General features: G+C 45.4%; 1 protein-coding gene across 2 annotated transcripts in view; it reads left to right on the top strand.

Annotated features, from left to right (window-relative positions):
• The window catches only part of LOC118396847 (neurobeachin-like), a 372,037-nt gene that overhangs the window by 146,161 nt on the left and 209,007 nt on the right, over positions 1-16,869 (top strand). For both annotated transcript variants that reach the window (XM_052467492.1, XM_052467491.1), the window contains exons 33-36: positions 1,457-1,608; positions 4,335-4,461; positions 11,269-11,396; positions 13,590-13,651. In XM_052467492.1, coding sequence (XP_052323452.1) covers positions 1,457-1,608; positions 4,335-4,461; positions 11,269-11,396; positions 13,590-13,651 — 469 coding nt within the window. The remainder of the gene's footprint in view (positions 1-1,456; positions 1,609-4,334; positions 4,462-11,268; positions 11,397-13,589; positions 13,652-16,869) is intronic.

Below are 16,869 nucleotides of genomic sequence, written 5' to 3'. Positions count from 1 at the left end.
TGGACCTATTTGGGCGGTAAGCAAATTGGAGTGGGTCTAGGGTGTCAGGTAGGGTGGAGGTGATATGGTCCTTGACTAGTCTCTCAAAGCACTTCATGATGATGGAAGTGAGTGCTACGGGGCGGTTGTCGTTTAGCTCAGTTACCTTAGCTTTCTTGGGAACAGGGACAGTGGTGGCCCTCTTGAAGCATGTGGGAACAGCAGACTGCGATATGGATTGATTGAATATGTCCGTAAACACACCAGCCAGCTGGTCTGCGCATGCTCTGAGGACTAGGCTGGGGATGCCGTCTGGGCCTGCAGCCTTGCGAGGGTTAACACGTTTTACTCACGTCGGCTGCAGTGAAGGAGAGTCCGCATGTTTTGGTTGCGGACCGTGTCAGTGGCACTGTTTTGTCCTCAAAGCGGGCAAAAAAGTTATTTAGTCTGCCTGGGAGCAAGACATCCTGGTCCGTGACGGGGCTGGTTTTCTTTTTGTAATCCGTGATTGACTGTAGACCCTGCCACATACCTCTTGTTTCTGAGCCGTTGAATTGCGACTAGATAAATAACTCAATATGAACAAGGAATACCTTCAGAGAAAGTATTAAATATATAGCTGATTTCCTCAGTGATGTGCTGCTGTCAATGAGATCTCTAGTCTAGACTAAAGCAGCAGTACACAGATGTATTGAATAAATGATGCTGTCACCATCAGTATCTCAGATATTGTAATATGCAGCATACTTACATGGCCGTGTGTGTGTGTGTGTGTGTGTGTGTGTGTGTGTGTGTGTGTGTGTGTGTGTGTGTGTGTGTGTGTGTGTGTGTGTGTGTGTGTGTGTGTGTGTGTGTGTGTGTGTGTGTGTGTGTGTGTTCGCGTGCATGTGTGTCATGCTGTTCATCAGTAGTGAACAACTAATTGCAGTAGATCCCAGTGGTCTGAATGTATGCTCTGTGCTCTCCAAGTGGACCATGGGAAGGTCACAAGTTTGGTCGTCTAAATACCCTGGTTCCATCCCAAATAGCACCCTATTCCCTATATAGTGCACTACTTTTGACCAGGGCTCTTGTCAAAGGTAGTGCACTATATAGTGAATAGAGTGCCATTTGGGATGCCAACCCTGCTGGCAGTATTTACTGCCTTCCTCACTCATGTGATGTATTTTAGTGCCTAAGAGGAAACCAGAAGTGTCTTCACACATAGAACTGTCTTTTTATATCCATGTATTTATATCTCTTCTTAATGATTTAATATTTTTCTTGATAACATAATAGGAGCATTACTCACTTACTGCAGCTGCTCTCTCTCTCTCTCTCTCTCTCTCTCTCTCTCTCTCTCTCTCTCTCTCTCTCTCTCTCTCTCTCTCTCTCTCTCTCTCTCTCTCTCTCTCTCTCTCTCTCTCTCTCTCTCTCTCTCTCTCTCTCTGTCTCTCTCTGTCTCTCTCTGTCTCTCTCTGTCTCTCTCTGTGTATAGGAGTGTGGTGGTCCCAGTGAAGAAGCCTCCACCAGGGAGTCTGGCTGTGAACACGGTTGGACACGCATCCTCCAGCAGCCTGGCAACAGGCTCCACCCCCAACATCTTTGTTGCAGCCTCCAACACCCCCAAGAGCATGATCAACACCACCGGTAGGCCTACACCCATGGGCCCTGGTCAAATGTAGGGAATAGGGTGCAATTTGGGACTAAGCCTTCTAGTACGTCCCACTTCAACCCCAGTTCCCTAGCCCCTAACACCTAGCCACTTGTGTATACTTGGAAGGAGTGGGTAGATATGAGTAAAACTAGTGACAATTCCACCTAACCTACAGTAGCTGAATAACAGGGAGCTACTACTACCATACCAATATTATTGCTTATACCTATCTGATCCTTTCTTGACTATGAGGTGCCTAGGGACTAGTGAGTAAAGGGTAGGGGCTAGGAGTAAGGGCTTGGTGTAGGGGGTGTAGCGGGTAGGGTATAGGTGTAGGGGTAAAGGGACCACGATTGATTTAAGATTCAGCCTGACATACAGGCCCTCTGAATGATGGTAAACAGTGACTCAGACCCACGAGGTTACTAATAACACTACTAATGTGTTCGGCCGGTAATGTGGTTTATTTCCAGGGAACTGTTGCTAGTTGGAGTTCGTTAGTATTTAATTTGAGTAATTACTGCAGATTTTAATAACCCAGTGGGTCTGGAATGTGTCCTTTGAAGCCGGTCCAGGAATAGAAGCAGAATTTTCGTCCCAAATGGCTCCCTATGTAGTGCACTACTTTTGACCAAGGCCCATAGGGATCAAACGTGGTGCACTATCTAAAGAATAGGGTGCCATTTGGGACGCATCCAATTTGTTTTCCGGCTGGATAACTGAGGTTTAATAATGGAGTGTAGAAACTCATACTGAGCACCAGAGGGCACTCAGTCTCTACTGCTCTACATGACCATGCTTCCTATACAGTACTATGACCCACTGCTGTGTGGTGGTTCAGACCAAAATACTATAGTCTAGTAGTAGTTGTAGTGCATTGTGCGTCCCAAATGGCACCCTATTCCATACATAGTGCACTACTATAAGGAAGACCGGAGTAGGCCTGGACAAAAGTAGTGCACTAAACAAGGAATAGCGTTCCATTTGACTGTCCTCTCCCCTAAGGCCCTGCTCTGTGCTGTTGAGCCAAGGGTCCCATGATGCAGCAGGCTTCTGAAAGAAGCCACTTAATACAGAGATCATTAGAGCTGCAACACCTATTACATGTTCCTATCCCCTCAGCAGGAATGTGAGAAATGTGACAGAGTCAAAGTGTGCTTTCAGCTAAACCCAGGGTCTCTCCTTCTCCCCCTTCGCTCTCTTTCGCTCCGTCTTTTTCCATCTATCATCCTTCTCTCCCACCCCCTCTTTCTCCCCCCTCCCTCTCTTTCTCCCCCTCCCTCTCTTTCTCCCCCTCCCTCCTTATCTGTCATCCCCTCCTCCCCTCCCTCCCTCTCTATCTCTCTCCCCCCTCCCTCCTTCTCTCTCACCCCCTCTCCCCCTCCCTCTCTATCTCTCTCAACCTCCCTCCTCCTCTCTCACCCCTATTTCTCCCACTCTCTTTTTCTCTCTCCCTCATTCCCTCAGACTCCACGATTTCAATAGTTCTGTTCTGTTCTGGAGATGTTCTTTGGCAACTTGACCCATGAACTCAAGGACATGCATGTGATACCTGGAACGATGATGGATGGAAAACATCTTAATCGTATCATATTAAACATGTAACGCAATATTGGACTGAGTGATAATAACTCATTAAATGATTAACAATAAATTCTACAGAATTTACAGAACAACCAATTATAGTGAATTGGACATTAGACATTCATATACTTACAATGGTCCGAGGCGGATGTCATTCCTATAGGTCGTCCCTATAACTGAAACAGACCTTGGGTAGATAATATACAGCATAGTCTTATACTTTATATTTCTATACTTGGGTATATAATGGAGTTGAATACTGTATAGTTGTATACTAGGGTATACAATATAGTTGTATACTGTATAGTTTATGCTGTACTGTGTAGTTGTATAATTAGGTATATAATGGAGTTGTATTGTGGATAGTTGTATACCTGGGTATATAATGGAGTTGTATACTGTATAGTTGTATTCTTGGGTACATCATGGAGTATACTGTATATTTCTATAGTTTTGTATATAATTTAGTTGTATACTGTACTGTATAGTTATACTTGGGTATATAATATAGTTGTATAGTTGTATACTTGGGTGTATAACGGAGTTAGTTGTATGCTGTATACACTACCGGTCAAAAGTTTTAGAACACCTAATCATTCTTTATTTTTACTATTTCCTACATTGTAGAATAATAGTGAAGACATCAAAACTGTGAAATAACACATATGGAATCATGTAGAAACCAAAAAAGTGATTTTAGATTCTTCAAATAGCCACCCTTTGCCTTGATGACAGCTCTGCACACTCTTGGCATTCTCTCAACCAGCTTCATGAGGTAGTCACCTGGAATGCCTTTCAATTAACAAGGTGTGCCCTGTTAAAAGGTAATTTGTGAAATGTATTTCCTTCTTAATGTGTTTGAACACTTTTTTGGTTACTACATGATTTCATATGTGTTATTTCATAGTTTTGATGTCCTCACTACTATTCCACAATGTAGAAAATAGTAAAAATAAAGAAAAACCCTTGAAAGAGTAGGTGTTCTAAAACTTTGGACCGGTATTGTATTTCTATACTCAGGTATATAATGGAGTTAGTGTATAGTTGTATACTTGGTTACATAATAGAGTTGTATACTTCTGCTCCCATATACTCCTCCCAGTGTGACGTTGGTTGGTGTGTTTGTTCCCTGCAGGAGCTACAGACTCGGCCTCCTCTTCCTCCACCTCTTCCTCATCCTTCGTCAACGGGGCCACCAGTAAGAACCTGCCCGCTGTCCAGCCGGTGGCGCCCATGCCTGAAGACACAGTGGAAAACATAAGGTAGGGTCAGAGTGTGACAGTACTGTGTGTGTGTAGTAGGCGGATTATGCATTTCAGTGCTGCAGACATATTCACCATATATCACCTGGAGCCACTGAACAGTGCATGTCTTTCTCTATCAGCATGTAACCACTGCCTGTGGTGTTGTGTGAATGGTAATTCAGAGAAAATGTTGTGTGTGTGTGTAGCGTTAAGATGTGTGTGGATGCTGTTGTGACCTTGACTCCTCATCCCCACCTTCTGTAAGTGTTTGTGACAGACATCTCTAGTGCTGCAGAGAGCCTGAGTACCTCTCTCTCTCTCTGTCTCCCAGTCCCACTGCCTCAACACATACTCACAAACAAACACACATTCACACACACATTCTCACTCTCTCTCCCTCCTGTCCCCCGCTAAAGGAATTGCAAATCAGTTGCCATGGCAGTAACCAACATCACTTACCGTAACTGTGGAGTCAATGATGGAAGTGGCAAGTTGCAGAGCTGTATATGTGTGTGTGTCTCACATGGTTGCAGAGATGTGTGTGATCATACCTCTCATTTCAGTCCAGTCAGACAGACATGTAGCTTGTTGAATAGACAATAGACATATGGCCTCTGGTCAGAAGTAGTACACTATAAAAGGAATAGGGTGCCATTTGGGACTCAGTCCGAGTGACTGCTGCAATCTCTGTGTATTTCAGTGCGTTGCTCTGTGAGGTGGACCAGGATCTGAGAGTCATTAGTTGGTCCCTGCCGGGGGGCCACACAGAGACAGAGACAGAGATGGCCCCCAGAGGTGCAGGCCAGTGTCATAGGCAAGCACTGTTTAACATCACTCACACAGGTGTCACTGTCTCACTGATGCACTCATCCCTTCACCTTCATATTCTTCCCAGGAGGCCAAGGGGCAGAACACACTCTGCTGCTATTCCATCCTTGGCCAATCCTCTCTCTCTCGCTCTTTTTTCTCTCTTGCTCTCTCTCTCTCGCTTTTTGTCTGTCTGTCTGTCTCTGTATGTTTCTATGCTGGTGGACGGGCTACAGGCACACGGCAGTATGTCTCTGCTTTTAGATGCTTCCTGTCGGTTGCATGCCCCCTCCTTCCCAGTCTGTAGATAGATACTACTAGACACTAAGCTGTAGAGGTCTTCTCGGGTCCAAAATGTTGGACCTGGACCCGACCAACCCGAGAACAATCAGACCCGGACATGAACAGACCCAATCATTTTTAAAGCAGGACCCGGACCCGGAACCCGAACCTGAATTGATCGGACAATCCGACCTATACCCAACCTGTACCCTAATGGGTCCGTGTCTAGACCAGACTTGATTTGGACCTGAGTGACAAAAAAAATATGTTTATCAACCAAGTTGCTTTTCTGGTTAACAAATAGGTCTTCATATGTTGGCTAGGCCTTCTATAAGTCAATAAATTCACCTTATTAGAGTCAAATAAATATGCTATGGCCATGGTCGGGTCCATTTGTGTCCACTAGGGTTTATCAGCTGTAATTACATAGACCCGACACCTGATGACAATAAAAGTGGACCCAACCCAGAGGGAAAAGTTGACATTTTGGACCCGCTCAGGTCCCGGGTCGGGTCTCGTGTATTCGGGTTTGGTTGGACTCGTGAAGAACTTTATTAGGCTGTGTGACACTATCTGGGCTCTAAACGGTGACACCGACACCAGTGCAACTAAAAGAAAATCCACCAAAAAATGCAATACCGAACAATATTTAGCTGCAACACTCGTCTCAACACTGCTCAAACAAGACAGGCTGCCACCTGCCGCTGGTTTCTTCCAGTTCTAGGGCCACACACACAGTTCCTCTATTCTATTTATTCTCTCAGTATGCACTATTCTTCCTGAACAAGAACGATGCTGCGTTCCATGTAGCTTCTTAATATAAATCCACATTTTTCCTATTTTCCTATTAGTTTGTGGATATTGCTCTTTGCAGAACTTGAGTAAGTTAGTCTAAGGAAGCTGGCATGTGCCTAAAATAATGCTAATCGTTAACGCTACTCGCTAACTAGCTAGCTAAACGCTATTTAGCTAAATGCATTAGCTAGGCCAAAGCAAATGTTAGCTCTAATACAGGTTGCTAGCAGTGGTGTAGATCAGCATGTTGTTTGTCTGAATGCAACATCTATTCAAATGTGATTAGAGTCCCCTGAGAAACACTGGCCAACATTTTGGTTCCTAGCCTATCTTAACTCCTACGTGGCTTTTTCATTTGTTGTCATTCCAAACAACACCAACCATAGAATTAGAATAATCATTGTATTTCTATGATTCCAACAGTGCTGTGTTCCAACAGTTCACCCAAGTGTTGTGATATATTTTCTTAATTAAGAGCACTAGTGCTACCAATGAAATGGTTTACTTTAGAGCCCTTGACTTAGTGTTCTCCTAGGCGGCGCTCCTAGTGGCCGGGGACTTTAACCTCTCTGGGATATGTGGGACGCTAGCGTCCCACCTGGCCAAAAGCCAGTGAAAATGCAGAGCGCCAAATTCAAATAAATTACTATAAAAATCAAAACTTTCATGAAATCACACATGTAAGACACCAAATAAAAAATAAAAAGGCTTTTCGGCGAAAGCAAACGATGCTATTATCTGAGGGTAGCACCTCCATAAACAAAGAGAGAACATATTTCAACCCTGCAGGCGCGACACAAAACGCAGAAATAAAATTATAAATCATGCCTTACCTTTGACGAGCTTCTGTTGGCACTCCAATATGTCCAATAAACATCACAAATGGTTCTTTTGTTTGATGAATTCTGTCAATATATATCCAAAATGTCTATATATTTGGCGATTTTGATCCAGAAAAACACCGGTTCCAACTTGCTCAACGTAAACTTTGCCAAAACATTTCAAACTACTTTTGTAATACAACTTTTGTAATACTTTAGGTATTTTTTAAAAGTAAAGAATCGATCAAATTGAAGACGGGATGATCTGTGTTCAATACAGGAAGAAAACAAACTGACGCTACCTTTCTGGTCACGCGCCTCGAACAAACAGTACACTTGAAGTGACTCTCGTTTTGAACAGGGCTACTTCTTCATTGCACAAAGGAAAAACCTCAACCAATTTGTAAAGACTGGGGACATCCAGTGGAAGCGGTAGGAACTGCAAGAAGGTCCCTTAGAAATCTGGATTCCCATTATTGAAAAGAGAGTGACCTCAAAAATAAAATCTGAATGGTTTTTCCTCTGGGTTTCGCCTGCTACATAAGTTTGTTTCAAACCGTTTTAGAAACGTCAGAGTGTTTTCTATCCAAATCGACTAATAATATGCATATCTTAACTTCTGGGGATGAGTAGCAGGCAGTTGAATTTGGGCATGCATTTCATCCGGACGTGAAAATACTGCCCCCTGTCACCAAGAAGTTAATGCAGGGAAACTTAAATCAGTTTTGCCTAATTTCTATCAGCATATTAAATGTGCAACCAGAGGGAAACAATTATAGATAACCTTTACTCCACACACAGAGACGCATACAAAGCTCTCCCTTGCCCTCCATTTGGCAAATCTGACCTGCTTACAAGCAAAAATGAAAGCAGGAAGCACCAGTGACTCGTTCTATAATAAAGTGGTCAGATGAAGCAGATGCTAAGCTACAGGACTGTTTTGCTAGCACAGACTGGAATATGTTCTGGGATTTTTCCGATGGCATTGAGGAGTACACATCAGTCACTGGGTTTATCATTAAGTGCATCAAGGATGTTGCCCCCACAGTGACTGTACGTACCTACCCCAACCAGAAACCATGGATTACAGGCAACATTCACACTGAGCTAAAGGGTAGAGCTGCTGCTTTCAAGGAGCGGGACTCTAACCCGGAAGCTTATAAGAAATCCTGCTATGCCCTCCGACGAACCATCAAACAGGAAAAGCGTCAATACAGGACTAAGATTGAATCGTACTACACTGGCTCCAATGCTCGTCGGATGTGGCAGGGCTTGCAAACTATTACAGACTACAAAGGGAAGCACAGCTGAGAGCTGCCCACTGACACGAGCCTATGGTACCAGACGAGCTAAATAACTTCTACGCTCGCTTCAAGGCAAGTAACAATGAAACATGCATGAGAGAATCAGCTGTTCCAGACGACTGTGTGATCACGCTCTCCACAGCCGATTTGAGTAAGACCCTTTAAACAGGTCAACATTCACAAATCCGCAGGGCCAGACAGATTACCAGGACGTGTATTTTCAACCTCTCCCTGACTGAGTCTGTAATACCGATATGTTTCAAGCAGACCACCATAGTCCCTGTGCCAAAGGACACTAAGGTAACCTGCCTAAATGACTACTGACCCGTAGCACTCACATCTGTAGCCATGAAATGCTTTGAAAGGCTGGTCATGGCTCACATCAACAACATTATCCCAGAAACCCTAGACCCACTCCAATTTGCATACTGCACCAACAGATCAAGGACAACAACCTCTCCCTCAACGTGATCAAGACAAAAGAGATGATTGTGGACTACAGGGAAAGGAGGACCGTGCATGCTCCCATTCTCATCGACGAGGCTGCAGTGGAGCAGGTCGAGAGCTTCAAGTTCCTTGGTGTCCACGTCACCAACAAACTAACATGGTCCAAGCACACCAAGACAGTCGTGAAGAGGGTACCACAAAACCTTTCCCCCCTCAGGAGACTGAGAAGATTTTGCATGGGTCCTCAGATCCTCAAAATGTTTTACAGTTGCACAGTTGCACCATCGAGAGCATCCTGACGGGTTGCATCACTGCCTGGTATGGCAACTGCTCGGCCTCTGACTGCAAGGCACTACAGAGGATAATGCGTCATAGACTGTTCTCTCTGCTACCGCACAGCAAGCGGTACTGGATCGCCGAGTCTACAGTAGGTCCAAGAGGCCTCTAAACAGCTTCTATCCCCAAGCCATAAGACTCCTGAACAGCTAATCAAATGACTAGCCAGATTATTTGCAATGCACCCCCCACACACTTCTACTCCGCTGCTACTCTCTGTTATTATCTATGCATAGCCACTTTAGAAACTTTTTTTCAGGACCCTGTCTTTCAAAGATAATTCACAGATCTTCAATGTAAAGGGTTTAAACACTGTTTCCCATGGTTCAATGAACCATAAACAATTAATGAACATGCACCTGTGGAACAGTCGTTAAGACACGAACAGCTTACAGACGGTAAGCAATTAAGGTTACAGTTATGAAAACTTAGGACACAAAAGAGGCCGTGCTACTGACTCTGAAAAACACCAAAAGAAAGATGCCCAGGGTCCCTGCTCATCTGTGTGAACGGGCCTTACGCATGCTGCAGGGAGGCATGAGGACTGCAGATGTGGCCAGGGCAATAAATTGCAATATCTGTACTGTGAGACATCTAAGAGCTACAGGGAGCCAGGACGGACAGCTGATTGACCTCACAGTAGCAGACCACATGTAACAACACCTGCACAGGATCGGTACATCTGAACATCACACCTGCGGGGCAGCTACAGGATGGTAACAACAACTGCCCGAGTTACACCAGGAATGCACAATCCCTCCATCAGTGCTCAGACTGTCCACAATAGGCTGAGAGACTGAGGGCTTGTAGGCCTGTTGTACGGCAGGTCCTCACCAGACATCACCGGCAACAACGTTGCCTATGGGCACAAACCCATCGTCGCTGGACCAGACAGGACTGGCAAAAAGTGCTCTTCACTGATGAGTCGCGGTTTTGTCTCACCAGGGGTGATGGCCGGATTCGCGTTTATCGTCGAAGGAGTGAGCGTTACGATTTGAGCGGGATCGATTTGGAGGTGGAGGGTCCGTCATGGTCTGGGGCGGTGTGTCACAGCATCATATACTGAGCTTGTTGTTATTGCAGGCAATCTCAAAATTGTGTGTTACAGGGAAGACATCCTCCTTCCTCCTGTGGTACCCTTCCTACAGGCTCATCCTGACAATACCCTCCAGCATGACAATGCCACCAGCCATACTGCTCGTTCTGTGTGTGATTTCCTGCAAGACAGGAATGACAGTGTTCTGCCATGGCCAGCGAAGAGCCCGGATCTCAATCCCATTGAGCACGTCTGGGACCTGTTGGACCGGAGGGTGAGGGCCATTCCCCCCAGAAAAGTCTGGGAACTTGCAGGTGCCTTGGTGGAAGAGTGGGGTAACACAGCAAGAGTGGTATCTCACAGCAAGAACTAGCATATCTGGTGCACTCCATGAGGAGGAGATGCACTGCAGTACTTAATGCAGCTGGTGGCCACACCAGATACTGACTGTTACTTTTGATTTTGACCCCTCCTTTGTTCAGGGACACATTATTCTGTTTCTGTTAGTCACATGTCTGTGGAACTTGTTCAGTTTTATGTCTCAGTTGTTGAGTCTTGTTATGTTCATACAAGTATTTCCACATGTTAAGTGATAAACGCAGTTGACAGTGAGAGGACGTTTCTTTTTCCGCTGAGTTTAGCTCCTTATTTACTGCTGCTCTTTAATTATTTGTTATTCTTATCTCTTACTTTTTGGGGGGTATTCTCTTTAAACTGCATTGTTGGTTAAGGGCTTGTAAGTTAGAATTTCACTGTAAGGTCTATTACACCTGATGTATTCGGCGCATGTGACAAATAGCATTTGATTTGATTTGAAAAGATGTTCTAACTCTCATGTACTAACCCAGGTGGAGGGCTCTACTCTGCTCTGCTCACAGCTCAACCCTAGCCAACCTGATTCTCATCTGTATGCTGTTGTCTTTCTCCTTTCTGTCTCTTCCACTCTATCATCCTCTCTCTCTCTCCCTCTCTCTCTCCCTGCTCTGTTGTCACACAGTATCACTACTAAGTTGGAGCGTGCGCTGGAGAAGGTGGCCCCCCTGCTCAGGGAGATCTTTGTGGACTTTGCACCGTTCCTCTCTAGGACATTGTTGGGAAGCCATGGTCAGGAGCTGCTCATAGAAGGTATAGGTGTTGTATAGTGTCTCTGTGTGTCCCTCTGTCTATCCCTTAGTATGTATGTCTTCTTCTGTCCCTCTGTCTGTCCACTGGCTGCTGTGTCACTGCTGGATGTCTAGTAATGTAGCCCGACAGGGCTACCACGCACACACACACATACACTCACACAGGCACTCATACACACACAGGCATACACACACAGGCACGCACACACACACAGGCACACACACACACAGGCACACACACAGGCACACACACACACACACGATAAACAATTAATGGAGAGTTGAAAGGTATGAATGTTGTCTGATCCCTTCACTCTGCCTCTCTGTCAGAACGCTGGCCAAGCTGACAGATACACACACACACCTGGCATGCTGAGCACAGACTGTGTACAAACCAGGCAAATACAAAACACTTCATCAACACAATAGAGCCAGTATTCATAAAGCATACCATAGTATAAATGCTGGGATCAGGTCTGGGATCAGTTTTACCTTAAAGTTCATTCTGAATAATATTACATGGACAGTAGAGACCTGATCCTAGATCAGCACTCCTACTTTGAGATGCTTTGCCCAGACTTTTACCAAGGAAAAGTGGCTGTTTTTCCTGAATCAGGGCCCTGGTGGAAAGTCTCTCCATTTAGTAGTAATTACCAGCCATACATCACTCAAATTATCCAGGGTCATGCCCCAAGTGCCCCCTCACCCACTCCCCTCTCCTCTCCTTCTCTCCTCATCACCCCTCCTCTCCCTCTCTCTAGACATGTTGTCAGTGTGGTAATCATGCCCAGACATCCTGGCCTGGCCCCTGGCCCATGATGCACTTGGAGTTGAGAGGGAGGCCCCTGGGCGAACAGAGCTGTCGTTGTGATGGCCTTCCCTCTCTCCTCTCCTTCCCCCTTCCCCCTTCCCTCTCTCCTCCCCTCTCCTTTCCCCTTCCCTCTCTCCTCTCCTCTCCTTCCCCCTTCCCTCTCTCCTCTCCTCTCCTCTCCTTCTCTCTCTCCTTTCCTCTCCTTCCCCCTTCCTACCTCTCCTCTCTCTGCCTTTCCACTCCTTCCTCCCCCTACCAGTACACTGCTCCACAATGCCACATTCACCCCAGTGATTTAACTCTGCCCTGCTCACAGGAAAGGCATGGTCAGAGGGGTAGAGCCTGTTTAAATAGAACACATATAGTTTGTGTACCACTGTACGGCCAGGGTCCATGGTCATTAGGCCAGCATACCAGAGTATGGTCGGGGCGCTAGGGGCCAGGGTCACCCTACCACCTGACCCCCTGTGTCAGAGAGAGCGGAGTGATGGGAGAACTGGTCATTGCAGTCACAAGAGGTCAGCTGTGGTTGAATGTAGCTGTGTGTGTGTGTGTGTGTGTGTGTGTGTGTGTGTGTGTGTGTGTGTGTGTGTGTGTGTGTGTGTGTGTGTGTGTGTGTGTGTGTGTGTGTGTGTGTGTGTGTGTGTGTGTGTGTGTGTGTGTGTGTGTGTGTGTGTGTGTGTGTGTGTAATAGGTCATCTGTAGCTGTCTGTGAACTAGAGAGGGTCAGGTAACATCCCCTGTTTACAACAGTCTTAGAGGCTCAGACTGTTTCAGTGCTGTGCAAGATTCACATTATACAACAGTACACTTTGTCTCCATCCCAAATAGCACCCTATTTCCTATGTAGTGCACTGCATATGGCTCTTGTCAACATGAATTCAATATAGAGGGAATAGGATGCCATTTGTTACACACACTTTGTCACTTTGTCTCTATCTCAGTGGTTTGTAGGCAGCTATATTGTTTTATTATTGTAACATGTACGGTCATTTCCCATTTCCAATCCTGGCAAGCTCTTTCTTTGCATCAACGATAAAACGGAAGAGATGTTTGACATCCCTGAGATGGTCTCTGTCTGTGTGTTTATCAACATGTTGACATCTCATCTCTGGTTGTTGACTCATGCTGTCAATCACACTGACATCTTCATGCAACCATGCCAACGGGTCCTGGCCCCACCAACCTATAATGAATCGTCCAGGGTGTCTTCTTCTCTGGTAATGAGTACAATGTTAGCCCCTCCCACCTGTCAATGGAGAGGTTTCGCAGTGACTTATATGAAGGCGCTAGGAACTGTTGAGCCAAGTCAAACTGTCCTGTGTGTTGTATGACAACTCTGCTTCTAACCCTGTCTCGTCCTGTCCTGTCTGCTCCTACCAGGTTTGGTGTGTATGAAGTCCAGCACCTCCGTAGTAGAACTAGTCATGCTGCTCTGCTCTCAGGTGAGATTCTCTCTTTCTCCTCACACTTCCCTCCTTTTCTCTCCCTCTCTGCTTCTTCCTTCCTCCCACATCCCTCTCTTCCCTCCACCTCCTCCGTTCTCTCGTCTCTACCTCTTCCTCCCTCCTTTCTCCTCTCCCTCTGGCCTCCTCTCCTTCCTGTGATGGACTCTGAAGACGAGGATGCTTCCAGCTCTAGTTCTCTGGGTCGTTCCACGAAAGAAGTCCCTTTTGCATTCCTTTTGATATTTTAAATAGAGTTTTTGCACCAATATTCCATTTAGGAATTAAGTACCCTTTAATATAGACCACATTGAAAACTCAATAAATCTGATTTTTTTATATGAATAAAGACTTAAAGTGCCAAAATTCTAAAGATTTTAACCCACTGAACCCCAATATTTCTCAACGTTTTCACATCATTCTAAAGCCCTAGTTATTTTGTTGCTTTGATAAATGAATTAAAGGTAAGAAAAAGTGGAGGTCTGAGTCGGTAACATGTCAACCCTGCTAACCATAGATGACAGGCTACAAATATTTTAACAATTTAAAGAACATTATTGTGAAGCTTGCATTCAATTTCCCCTTCGTGTTGAACACAACAATTTTCCCTGTCACAAGGGGATTTATGGCTGATTTAAGATGAAATCGTCAGCCATGTTACTTTATTTAGGATTAAATACAGTTGAAGTCGGAAGTTTACATACACTTAGGTTGGAGTCATTAAAACTTGTTTTTCAACCACTCCACAAATGTCTTGAACAAACTATAGTTTTGGCACGTCGGTTAGGACATCTACTTTGTGCATGACACAAGTAGTTTTTCCAACAATTGATTACAGACAGATTATTTCACTTATAATTCACTGTATTACAATTCCAGTGGGTCAGAAGTTTACATACACTAAGTTGACTGTGCCTTTAAACAGCTTAGAAAATTCCAGAAAAGGATGTCATGGCTTTAGAAGCTTCTGATAGGCTAATTGACATAATTTGAGTCAATTGGAGGTGCACCTGTGGTTATATTTACTTGACATCATGGGAAAATCAAAGGAAATCAGCCAAGACCTCAGAAAAAGAATTGTACACCTCCACAAGTCTGGTTCATCCTTGGGAGCAATTTCCAAATGCCTGAAGGTACCACATTCATCTGTACAAACAATAGTACGCAAGTATAAACACCATGGGATCACGCAGCCGTCATACTGCTCAGGAAGGAGACGCGTTCTGTCTCCTTGAAATGAACGTACTTTGCGAAAAGTGCCAATCAATCCCATAACAACAGCAAAGGAAATTGTGAAGATGCTGGAGGAAACAGCTACAATAGTACCTATATTAACAGTAAAATAAGTCCTTTATCGACTTAACCTGAAAGGCCGCTCAGCAAGGAAGAAGCCACTACCCCAATGTGCAACTGCACATGGGGACAAAGATCGTTCTTTTTGGAGAAATGTCCTCTGGTCTGATGAAACAAAAATAGATCTGTTTAGCCATAATGACCATCGTTATGTTTGGAGGAAAAAGGGGAAGGCTTGCAAGCCGAAGAACACCATCCCAACCATGAAGCACGGTGGTGGCAGCATCATGTTGTGGTGATGCCTTGCTGCAGGAGGTACTGGTGCACTTCACAAAATAGATGGCATCATGAGGTTGGAAAATTATGTGGATATATTGAAGCAACAACTCAATACATCAGTCAGGAAGTTGAAGCTTGGTCGCAAATGGGTCTTCCAAATGGACAATGACCCCAAGCATTCTTCCAAAGTTGTGGCAAAATGGCTTAAGGACAACAACGTCAAGGTATTGGAGTGGCCATCACAAAGCCCTGACCTCAATTCCATATAAAATGTATGGGCAGAACTGAAAAAGCATGTATGATCAAGGAGGCCTACAAACCTGACTCGGTTACACCAGCTCTGTCAGGAGGAATGGGCCCAAATTCATCCAACTTGTGGAAGCTTGTGGAAGGCTACCCGAAACGTTTGACCCAATTTAAACAATTTAAATGCAATGCTACCAAATACTAATTGAGTGTATGTAAACTTCTGACCTACTGGAAAAGTGAAGATGAAATAAAAGCTGAAATAAATCATTCTCTCTACTATTATTCTGACATTTCACATTCTTAAAATTAAGTGGTGATCCTAATTGACCTGACACAGGGAATTTTTACTAGGATTAAATGTCAGGAATTGAGAAAAATAAGTTTAAATGTATTTGGCGTAAGGTGTATGTAAACTTCTGACTTCAACTGTAGGTATTTACTATAGTATTTTTATCTCCTCCCCGTCCCCTTACCACCTCCCTGTCTCCTTTTCTCCTCCCTGTCTCCTTACCTCCTCCCTGTCCCCTTCCTCCTCCCTGTCTCCTTACTTCCTCCCTGTCACCTTTACCACCTCCCTGTCTCCTTACTACCTCCCTGTCTCCTTACCTCCTCCCTGTCCCCTTATATCCTCCCTGTCCTCATTTCTCCTCCCTGACCCCTTACCTCCTCGCTGTCCTCATATCCCTCCCTGTCTCCTTATCTCCTCCCGGTCTCCTTACCTCCTCCCTGTCCCCTTACCACCTCCCTGTCCCCTTACCCCCTCCCTGTCTCCTTACCTCCTCCATGTCCCCTTATCTCCTCCCTGTCCTCATTTCTCCTCCATGTCCACTTATCTCCTCCCTGTCCTCATTTCTCCTCCCTGTCCCCTTACCTCCTCCCTGTCCTCATTTCTCCTCCCTGTCCCCTTATCTCCTCCCTGTCCTCATTTCTCCTCCCTGTCCCCTTACCTCCTCCCTGTCCTCATTTCTCCTCCCTGTCCCCTTATCTCCTCCCTGTCCTCATTTCTCCTCCCTGTCCCCTTATCTCCTCCCTGTCCTCATTTCTCCCCCCTGTCCCCTTATCTCCTCCCTGTCCTAATTTCTCCTCCCTGTCCCCTTATCTCCTCCCTGTCCTCATTTCTCCCCCCTGTCCCCTTATCTCCTCCCTGTCCTCATTTCTCCTCCCTGTCCCCTTATCTCCTCCCTGTCCCCTTATCTCCTCCCTGTCCCCTTATCTCCTCCCTGTCCTAATTTCTCCTCCCTGTCCCCTTATCTCCTCCCTGTCCTCATTTCTCCTCCCTGTCCCCTTATCTCCTCCCTGTCCCCTTATCTCCTCCCTGTCCCCTTATCACCTCCCTGTCCCCTTATCTCCTCCATGTCCTCATATCTCCTCCATGTCCTCATTTCTCCTCCCTGTCC

The sequence above is a fragment of the Oncorhynchus keta genome, chromosome 18 (genome assembly GCF_023373465.1).
Source record: "Oncorhynchus keta strain PuntledgeMale-10-30-2019 chromosome 18, Oket_V2, whole genome shotgun sequence".
Lineage (NCBI taxonomy): Eukaryota > Metazoa > Chordata > Actinopteri > Salmoniformes > Salmonidae > Oncorhynchus > Oncorhynchus keta.
This window is presented reverse-complemented; position numbering and strand designations above follow the sequence as displayed.